The sequence below is a fragment of the Barbus barbus genome (assembly GCF_936440315.1).
Source record: "Barbus barbus genome assembly, chromosome: 3".
Taxonomy (NCBI): domain Eukaryota; kingdom Metazoa; phylum Chordata; class Actinopteri; order Cypriniformes; family Cyprinidae; genus Barbus; species Barbus barbus.
The window spans coordinates 18,428,587-18,439,395 of record NC_136731.1 but is presented as its reverse complement, the minus strand read 5'-3'; the positions used below and the strand labels follow the sequence as shown (position 1 = coordinate 18,439,395).

The following is a 10,809-nucleotide window of genomic DNA, read 5'->3' as shown; positions in this document are numbered from 1 at the left end:
TTAGCATTTTAATTTCAATTTTATTGATGTTTTATTGGTTGTCTTGTTTGCTCCTTTTTTGTTTTCTTTTTTCATTTTAATTTCTGTTACATTGTTAAGCACTTTGGATAGCTTTGCTATGTTTAAATGTGCTATATAAATAAAATTTACTTACTTACTTACTTACTTACTTACTTTACTTACAAGCCTTAAACACGGCACACCAACACTCTCATCACAAACAGTGCACTGTACATTCATCCATATAGACCACCATCAAACACATTGTTCATTCTGTATAGGACCAAAGAAAATTCAACAGTGCTCCTTCAGTTCGGTCTGCTCCTAAAATCCATTAAGTCCATTCGCTCTGCTCCAAGTGATTCACATTACAGTACCACTCATGCTTTACTTGACACTTTATCACAGCTGCAATAACTGTGGGGGTGGTGATGGCGCAGTGGATAAGACACATGCCTTTGGTGAGAGAGACCCGGGTTCGAATCCACTGTGAGACACCAATGTGTCCCTGAGCAAGACACTTAACCCCTAGTTGCTCCAGAGGCGTGTGACCTCTGACATATATAGCAATTGTAAGTCGCTTTGGATAAAAGCGTCAGATAAATGTAAATGTAGTGGGGCTAGACCAAAATACCATTGAAATATTAGCAAGTATGGGGCGGCATACTTCATAGTACTAACCAGGATCAGGAACCACCGGTTTATTGGATGTTGCTGTGAAGTAATAATTTCTGGATCTCATATTTCTGGAGTGGAGGCATCACCTAACTGAATTTAATTTGAATTAAATTATTTTACACACCGAAAAGGCAATGCACGTGAAACATTTAGCCACCATTGGATACTGTTTTGGGCCAGTTGGGTGGACTTTACAGGTGACACATGATTTTTGAAGATTAATATTAAATTAGTTGTATAGAAAGCCGTCCTTTGAAGTGAATTTTGATTTGCATAAATTGTATCTGGATTTCAATCAATGTTTCATCAACTAGTTGTTTGGGTTCAATAAAGAAGAAGCAATTTAGGAATGCCAAATGTGGATTGACGTGCATACAAAACAAACCCACAACCCATGCTTCCATGGCCGAAAAGGTCGAACCATAATGATTTTTTTAAATAGGTTCCTAAACAATCTGACCACCCTGTCTGACCTGTTCCTCCATCCATTGTAAAGAAAAAAAAGACAGCCCCACCTCCAAACACACAGCATTAAACAATACTGCTTTATAAGCATTACAGAGCCAGATATTTCCACTCTTTTTTGGTTAATATACAAATGGTTGATGTATAGATGTCTTTGCATTTTAAGCTGAAATAAATGAAAGAATGTTAATAGAAAAAAATTACACAAATAACCTTTAAGACCTAAATCAAAATATATATTGCAGCATTTTGTTATTTTAATCATTTGCTGTTCATTATTCTGCTGTTTTATATATTATCTTCTTTTTATGTAGGTGCTTTTTGTCCTGTAACCTTTTTTTTTTTTGTATTTTATGTCAATTTTGTGACGTATAATTGTCTTCAAGTGACTCATCTGTAATGCAGATATACTAAGATGACAGATGGCAGGTGTGGTCAGGTGAGTGAATTAAAAAAAATGTTTGCATTACACAGGGTTTCCCTTAAGGGATTGCAAATTCTTTCATCATTTACTCATTCTGAAGTTGTTCCAAGCCTGTATGGGTTTCTTTCTTCTGCTGAAAACAAAAGATGATATTTTGAAGAATGTGGGTAACCAAACTATGACTGCGTTTTAGTACCAGGAAAAAAACAAAAAAAACCCCAAAAATTACGAGATTTATTTCGAGAATAAAGTTAAAATTACAAAAAATATGACAATAAAGTCAAATTATTTCAAGAAAAAAAGTTTAAATAATGAGAATAAAGTAGAAATTACAAGAATAAAGTCAAAATGTTTAAAGAATTTAAATTGTAGCAATTAAAGTTATAATATTTTGAGAGTATAGCCTATATTGCGCATGCAGATTGGGAGCACCTGAAGAAGTTGCCAGGCCACCGGAATTTGAATATTGAGTAACACTTTATAATAACTGCACGCTAATCATTAGTAAATTGTCATTTCATCCGTTATAAAGCATTTTCCCAACATTAATAGGCATTAGTAAGCAGTTTATAAATAAAGCTATAAATGTTTTGTTATTGTAATGAGGGGCCAGAAGCATGTGGATCCATTTGTAGATTATCTTTAATAATCAAGATCAGGGTCAAACAGGCAGTGTTCAAACAACAGTGGCAGGAATATCAGAGACAGAAAAGATACCGGGCATGAGTCAGGGCAGGCAGCAAAGCAGTCGGAATTCCAGAGAGGGCAGGCGGCAGAGAATCAACAGTAGTCAAAGAATCCAAGATCATACACAGAAGGAGCACAGAATATCAAGGTAAACACTTAGAGATGTCAGCCGGGGCAAAACAAGACTTCACAATGAGTGTGAGTGTGAATGCTGCTTAAGTAGAGCAGATAATGGAAAACACCTGTGCAGGTGATTAGTCTCTGTATGGGGTGCATGGGAAATGGAGTCCGGGAAAGTCAATACTCAGGTGAGGTGCCCTCCGGTGGCCATCGGAGAGAGCCAGAGAGGACAGTTCTTGAGCATATGGAAGCAGAATAATGACAAATATTCACAGCTTAAATAAACAACTATGTTAAATTTCAGGACCTAAAAATGCAAGTCCTGGAAATACAATGCATTAAAATGCAAGCACTGTTAATTGCAATACATCTTTTTTTTTTCGATTTGTGGAATTCAGCATGCTTTATGCTTCAAAAACTATTGTCATTATTCTGCTTCCATATGAGCATATCTATAATGTTTAATAATTGTATTTTCATACTTTATTAACGATCAATTTATTATTTCTAAATTATTACGTTATATACAAACCAGTTATTTAGCAGTTGTCAGTGGTTCATAAGATCATTTAGAAAGTGTAAATAAATGATTAATAAACTATTTAAATGTACATTTATAAATCGTATTAGTTATAAACATAATATTTGCACAGTGTGTTAATAAATGCTTTATGAACACATTCCTGCTGTAATTCATGATTACGTCAGATACTTATAAAACATTTAGTAGTTGTCACTCATCTATTTTTGTAAGCTCATCTAAAGTGAGGACTATTTATGCCTTGTAAAGCATTTACAATGGAGATTTATTGGCTTGGTTATCTTCTAAACAGAAAAATTGAACACAACACAGAGTAATACAGAACACAGAAATATATTTTTTTTTAAGATGGAGACGGTCGTGTCCATTACTGCATTTCTACAGTAAATAGTGATGATATTTATTTTGTTCCTTAGTATTTTAAAATTTCAGACTTTGTCTGACCTATTTGTATTTGTGCGTGATATAAACTCATCCTTGTGATTTAAATTTCAGTTTCATTTCTGTGTCAGTGTGTATCTGAGGTAAACAGAGTAGATCAGTCCCCTGTAGGCGCTCTCTTGCATAATGTAGGGGAGGAGTTTTACTAGAGTCTGTTGTTCTGTCATTCTAGTTTCTAGTTTTCTGTTTCCAAATACTAGTCTTTCAAATTCAGAAAATGACTTGTAATTTAAACAGCATTCCCAAATTAAATTCTGAATGACCTGCAAGTAAGTGTTTCTCTTTTTTATTTTAATTAAGTGATCAAGTGGAATAGTTCCTCAGTGACGCATTAGGAAGCCACACCTGCTGAAAGGTTAGGTGGAGCATGTTAAAGGAAAGGAGATTAGACTGTGTTTGTATGTACGTAATAATCTGTGTGAGAGAGGAAACTAGGGAAACGGACACCAAGTTGTGAAAACAGCAAGGTAAGTACTTGAATCAATAAATTCAAGTTCAATGTTGTGAATATTTTCTGGTCTGTGGTTTCTATTCTTTCCTATTCTTCTTCTGTTTGCTTTTTTTTCTATCTGTCACAGATTTCAAAACAAAAGTCCTGGAGGCAAAGTTCAGTTTTGCGATCACAGCATTTATATATGCACTGTAAAAAGTTAGCTTACTGTACCATATACAGTATAGTGATAAAAAGATAATGAATGTAACCTTACTGTAAAATTATATAATACTAATAGATTTATATTTTACATTTAACAATTTGTACAATGTGTAAGAAATCTATAATCAAAATTATGTGTTTGTCAGAGAACCGCAGGAAATGGACGAAGAGTCGGACATAGACACGACATCTGACTCAGAATGTGAGTCAGAATATGATCCAAAGAGCAGCACAGGATCTGACGGTCTGAGTGAAAATGAAAGCTCAAAGAAAGTAAAACGAGGGAAAAAAAGAAAAATGAAAAAACGTCATTGGAAACAGACAGGGCCATCTTCCCTCTGTACACCCAAGAAGAGACAAGCTGAAGGTACCAAAATCCGCAAGTGAGCTTTCGAAAGTACAGTATATTTCAGCGATTACATTACAAAACAATTAGATGAATTCTGAAGAGATTCATTAATGCTGCTCTGGATGTAATGTGTTTGATTTGAAGATCCATTGATGCCCAAATAAGGTTAATTTAAGTTTAAATGACAAGACAATAGATATAAAATGGTTTAATAGAACTGGTCAGTTTGTTTAATAATAATAATAACAAGTCCGTGTGATATTTGATATATGTGATATTTGTTTCAGACTCCAGCCTGTATTTAACAAAAACATTTGGAAACAAATCTGAACTTCCTGTCACATGTGGAGATAAAGACGGCATCCTGCATGTGGAGAAATATAATGACAGTAAGCGCAAACAATTAAAGATTACTGTTATGTTCAATATGCATGTGAAGAGTCACTTGTTGAAGAATGTTTTGAAAACATAATTCTGGAGGGTCAAGACATGTTCAAAACACTTGCTCTAAAACAAGTCCACAAGTAAATTCAGTCTATTTTAGATAAATATGTATCTGTTTTCAGTGGAGAAGTGCATCTTAAGTGAAGACCAGTGGTTCATGCCCAACGAATTTGAGAGGTTTGGAGGAAAGGAGAGATGCAAAAAATGGAAAAGCAGCATATTTTGTGATAATGTTCCACTCCAGAAACTCATAGAGGTAAAATGGTAAAAAATGGTTTAAATAATCCACAATCAAATGCAATTATGACTAGCATTCAATTATTGCTATAATGAACAAAGTTATTTAACAAAATCTGATTTTATGATTGAGTCACTATGATTATTATGACTATGATTTATGATTGAGTAAATGTAAATATTTGAGTGTTAATTCAAGTAAAACAATAACATATATCAATGTTAAATAAACTGAGCACGTCTTCCATCCATAGGCTGGACTTCTGTCATCCTTCAAGAAAAGTGGTGTTAAGAATAAACAGGTTTGACTGTTTTTGTAACCAGCTAGCTCAAAAATGACCACAAAAAATATATTTAGCCATTATATTATTTTCTTGTATATTCACTTAATCTCTGTCTACTGCACAGAATGACTCTCCTGAATCCTCACCTGTTGCTGACAGACTCAAAAAAAGAAAGGTTAGAGCCTGATAACTTTAACTTTAAATGGTTAGTTCACCCAAAAATGAAAAATCAGTCAGACCTTCGTTCATCTTCAGGAAACACAAATTAAGATATTTCTTAAGAGAGCTTTCTGACCCTCCATAGACAGCAACACAACTGACCCGTTCAAGGCTCAGAATGGTAGTAAGAACATCGTTACAATAGTCCATGTGACATCAGTGGTTCAACCGTAATGTTATGAAACTACGAGAATATTTTTTGTGCGCCAATAAATAAATAAATAACGACTTTATTCAACAATTTATTTTCTTCCATGTAAGTCTGACGTAGAACCCGGATGTGCTGCGCCTTGTTTACTTTTTTGGCCAGATTTACTTATTTGAACCAGAACATACAGACAATGCATTAAGAAATATGGACGTTCCATTTCTGAATACCAGCTCCTGTGTCAGAAGCACTACACGCATATGTCGTGGCACTCTCGTGAACGCATGTCGAAGACTGATATGGAAGAGAAGAAATTGTTGAATAAAGACGTTATTTTTGTTTTCTTTGTCCACAAAAAGTATTCTCATAGCTTTATAACATTACGGTTGATCCACTGATGTCACATGGGCTATTTTAATGATGTTCTTACTACCTTTCTGAACCTTGAACGTGTCAATTGTTTCGTCTATGGATGGTCAGAAAGCTCTCAGATTTCATCAAAAATATCTTAATTTGTGTTCTGAAGATGAACGAAGGTCTTACAGGTTTGGAACGACATGAAGGTGAGTAATTAATGAGCATTTTCATTTTTGGGTGAGCTATCCCTTTAACTTAAATCCTGATGATTTTACATTAAAAGAATCCAGATTAAGATTGCTTAGATGTTTAGGACACAAAATCTCAGCTAAACTGACATGCCTGCCCTGCATCTCTTAATTTTCACAGTGTCAGACACAGCTGTTCCCCTCCTGCTCCGGTCAGTATAACAGTGACCCATAACCAGACAATATGCTCATTAATATCAACAGTTTTCTATTTTGGTGTTCTGGTTCCTGAATGTTTGTGCATTTGTTGTAGAATCAAATGGCAGCAATGATGATGACAAAGGTGGTGTTGTTGATGAAGATATCTTTGACATAACCATGTTTGAAGGTCCAGCCCTACCTGTTACCTGTGCTTCTGGCTCTGGCATCCTACACAAATATCGCTTTGCCACAGGTGTGTGAGACAGCACATTTTAAAAATAATTACTACAAATATTATTATATATATTGTGTCTTGGTCAGTTATGTTTTACATGTATAGCCACAGTGGCTCCAAAAATATTTGAACACTTTAGGTACACATAAAAATGCCTGGATGCCATTGCAGAAAATATCAACCTTCAAACATCACTCAGAAGGTGTTATTTATTCTTGAGAAAGTACATGCATACTTCAAGCTAAATTAAATTGTGATTAAATTTAAATGACAAACAATAGATATATTGTTCAGATAAGAAAAAATTAATGGTTTATTGAACATGTAAATTTGCACTAAAAATCACCAAAAAACCAGCTGATTAACGTCACTGTGCAACAGTCAAGAAGAGAGAAGCTTTGGTGGCATTTAATTGCAAGGTCTGACATGTGACTTAAGTACCCAAATACATCTTTTACTAATGGATAGCTCTAAGGATTTCTTTAACTATGGTACAGAGCTGCAGTGTTGTTATTCCAGGGCGTTGTGGGAGATGCATAAGAACAAAAGACTTCTGGCTGACACCTGAGGCTTTCATCGGACGGAACAAGCCAGATGGAATATGGAGAAAAGACATTTTATCCAGTGGGATACCGCTGGGGAAACTTATCATGGTAAAAAGAAGTGTGTCCAAAAAAATGATACTTTCTGGATAAATGTGGTCTGTTTACATTGCATTCATTTGTTTGGCCTTTTTATTTTATTAAGCTATTTGAAGAATTTGGCTTGATTTTCCAGTTTTACATTCAGGAGTAGAAAATTGAAAAACAACTTGAATATTTGATTTCTACACATGGGCGGGAATGAAATGCACCTTTCCGCTGATTGGTCAAAGATCAAACCATGTGACATCAGTTCTTCCTCAGTTCTGTGCAATAGAATAGTCATCTGTATCTTTCTGTACAAATTCTAAAGCGATTATTGCAACTACATTTAATCTCTTCTCATCAAACATCCAGACTAACGAATGTCTTGACATAAACCATACTGGGGCAGGGCTTTCTTCTATGTAGGCATAGATTCAACAACCTACACGTGCCAGATAAATATTAATTGTTTATTTCAGAAATGTTAATGTACATCAGAAGTTACAGCTACCACTGTATCAATTTAGTTGTAAATATGCATCAGTTATAACTTTTATTTTAGAAAGCATGCTTAGTTTTGGACAAGGGATGATTCTGAAATGATATGATAGATATGAAAAGATATATATGACATTATTTTGTATCAATGTAAGGTCACTATCACAGCACATCTGTTGTTTTGTTTATTCTTTATTATTTCATATAATCTTCATAGAGAAGTTTATGCAAATGTATCATAACACAGTAAAGTTGATTTATTTTAACTAATTAAAATTTTGTTAAATCGACAAAAAAACAAAAACAAATGTGAGACCAAATTAAACACCAATGAAATTTAAATTTTAAACTCTTTGAAATAATTTGACACTGCTTTTCAGAAAAGAGTTTTGGAACTGCATATGGTGAACTGTGATTGTAAGATCTGTGAAGACCTGGATGAGTACCTAGTAAGACACCATCACTTACAATTACAGCCAGATCAGAACATCAACATAACAACTAAACATTTCTCTGTGAACTCGTGTCCCAGCAGAATGATGATGTGTGTTTCGTGTGTCACTCTGAGGGAGATCTCGTTTGTTGTGACGAGTGTCCACAAGCTTTTCATTCACTCTGTCACATACCGGCTGTATATGGAGACTCATCTGGGTGAGAGAGAGAACTAATGCTGGGTTAGACAGACTAAATGTTTGACTTTGTGTAATATTCTGTGTTTTATGTGTACAGAAGCAAGTGGATCTGCACATTTTGTGTGATGAAGAATGTGGAAAGTTCTAGTCAAAAGACACAACAGAATGTTTTGAGCAGTCCAGTATCTCAGTACAAGCTGGTAAAGTTTATGCAAATATTTTAGCCCATACACTGGAAGTCAGTGGGGTCCAAAACAACATTTCTTTCCCCTGTTGAAAAAAACTGAATATGCTGGTTAGGTATGATGTGAAGCATGGCTGCTGGTTTGAACTGGTTTAAGCTGGTCCTTAGCTGGTCATGTGTTGGTCCTAAGCAACTAGCTCCTGCTCAGGACCAGCTTAGGACCAACTTAAACCACCTCTAACCAGCAGCCATGCTTCAAAATATACCTAACCAGCATAATATGCAGTTTTTTTTGTTTTGTTTTTTCAACAGGGTCATTGCATTGACAAAACATTTTTTAACACTTACAATCTGGTTGATTCTCTTCTAGCACTGCCAGAACCTGCTGTTACACCTGCTACATGAGAGCATGACTGAACCCTGTGCTAAAGTAAATCTCATATTTAAGAGTTTCATCTGTCTTTTAATCATTATTTAAAGCTTTTATATGTAATATAAATATTTGTCATGTGACATCTGCGCTGCTGGTGTCCAGGTTCCAGGATACAGTGAGAACATCTGTGGTCCCATGATGCTAGGCAGAGTGATAAGGAATTTGGAGAATAATGACTATCAAACAGTGGAAGAGTTTGTCTCAGATATTGAACTCATTTTCAACAGCTTTTGCACCCCCAACAGGGTGAGTATTATTGGGATGTATGCAACTTTTAATAATGACAGCAGTTGTAACCATTTGCACCTGCCACCTAAATTATGTCTATTTTCTATCTTTCTCTTTTCTGTAGGATAATGATTCCAGCAGAATGACTTCTAGGCTGAAAGATGTATTCAAAAGGGAGCTTGAAAACATCTTTAAGCTTCAGTAATATAATTCTGTAGCAAGAAGGCCTTTGTTAAACATTATGGTAACATTTGAGTGTATTGTACAAAATGAAAAAAATAAAAAAGATATAAACAAAAAAAATAACAAAATCAAAATTGTGCATTTGATTTTGCAATAATGATGATGTTATGAAGACATTATATTCTAAGCACCAACACGCATGTCCAGATGTACAAAATTGAATATGTTCTCTAAATATAAGACATAAGCTCTGACCATCTTAAAAAAAAAATATTACACACAGTAATGTGCTGCCTTGTAATGTTGCCTGCCTGTTCATTCAATGTTTTTATTCTAAAATGTATTGTTTAAGTGATTGGTCGTGGGGTGGTGCTAGTGAGGAGTGAATCACATATAGGACAGTGATATTCATAATTTAAAAGCAAATTGACAAGCCATGACATGCTTCTTTTCATATGTGAAATACTCAACCAAGACGATCTTAACTGGCTTTGAAAACAGAAGTTATCCAGTAAAGTTATATACAGTTATAATAACATACAGCTGTGCTTGTATGTTTTTGTACATCTTTGTTTATAATTGAAAAGAAATAGGAAGGATCATAAAATTATCATTTTTTATTTACTGCCCTCAATAAGTTATTCAACCAAAATATGTTTAGATATGTTACACAAGACAAATTCAAAAGTTTACATCTTGGTTCTTATAATGATGTAGAACTTACTTTGATTTGTGATTCTTGGTAAGTTTTGTGACAATTGTGCAGGAGTCTCTGCATTGTCGATCTTGGGACTGCCTTCTCTTCAATACAGAATTGTGCTTTAGAATCTGGTTAAAACAAGGTATTTTGGGATACAGAATAGTTCCTCCTCGGGAACTCAAGCTGCGTCCAGAGACACTTTGGTGAACGCCTTCAGCGTGACCGGCTCTGAATACAAATTAAATCTGTCCAATGGATGGCGGAACGTCACGGGTGAGGTGACGCAATGACCAGCTGGCATAAAAGCACGTGCTGTGAAACCGGCGTCAACTTTAGTCTTTCAGCTAGCGCTCTGTATCTCCATGAGTATTTATTAGTGTTATCTGTCTGTTACTAACATGGGAGCAAAGCGCAATACAGGCGGTGTGTTCCTCCCTACAAACGTTTTTTGTGTGCGGGGGATACACGCGGCTTGTGTGTGCTTTGCTTGGGAGCAAGACATGCGGAGTCGTCTCTCGAGGGGGCTGATTGCCTGCGCTGCGGGAGCCTTCCTCTGCACGTGCATTGCTCCCAAAAGGCCCTCCTCTCCGGAGGAGGGTTCTTTCTTTGGCGTTCCCCACGGCGCTGGCCCCGCTTCCGCTGAGGCAGAGCG

The 10,809-nt window shown here is 35.5% G+C and overlaps 1 protein-coding gene across 2 annotated transcripts; it reads left to right on the top strand.

The window, feature by feature from the left end:
• Window positions 1-3,500: 3,500 nt before the first annotated feature.
• On the top strand, window positions 3,501-9,540 carry LOC306849469 (nuclear body protein SP140-like protein). Of its 2 annotated transcripts, none has more exons than XM_079384512.1 (15): window positions 3,501-3,823; window positions 4,158-4,378; window positions 4,648-4,749; window positions 4,927-5,060; window positions 5,296-5,343; window positions 5,450-5,500; window positions 6,419-6,449; window positions 6,551-6,691; window positions 7,193-7,326; window positions 8,178-8,246; window positions 8,330-8,448; window positions 8,527-8,629; window positions 8,984-9,043; window positions 9,149-9,292; window positions 9,399-9,540. In XM_079384512.1, exons 2-15 carry the CDS (start codon window positions 4,171-4,173, stop codon window positions 9,477-9,479), a joined length of 1,425 nt encoding a protein of 474 aa, XP_079240638.1. In that variant the 5' UTR covers window positions 3,501-3,823; window positions 4,158-4,170; the 3' UTR covers window positions 9,480-9,540. The 2 variants fall into 2 exon arrangements, with proteins under 2 accessions (XP_079240638.1, XP_079240639.1); XM_079384513.1 differs by having other exon boundaries at window positions 3,700-3,823; window positions 8,333-8,448.
• The last annotated feature ends 1,269 nt before the right edge of the window (window positions 9,541-10,809 follow it).

Coding starts and splice junctions, on each gene's coding strand:
- LOC306849469 (XM_079384512.1), top strand. CDS start 4,171: ATGGACGAAGAGTCGGACATAGACACGACATCTGACTCAGAATGTGAG. Junction 4,379..4,647: donor CAAGAAGAGACAAGCTGAAG/GTACCAAAATCC, acceptor TATTTGTTTCAG/ACTCCAGCCTGTATTTAACA. Junction 5,061..5,295: donor CACTCCAGAAACTCATAGAG/GTAAAATGGTAA, acceptor TTCCATCCATAG/GCTGGACTTCTGTCATCCTT.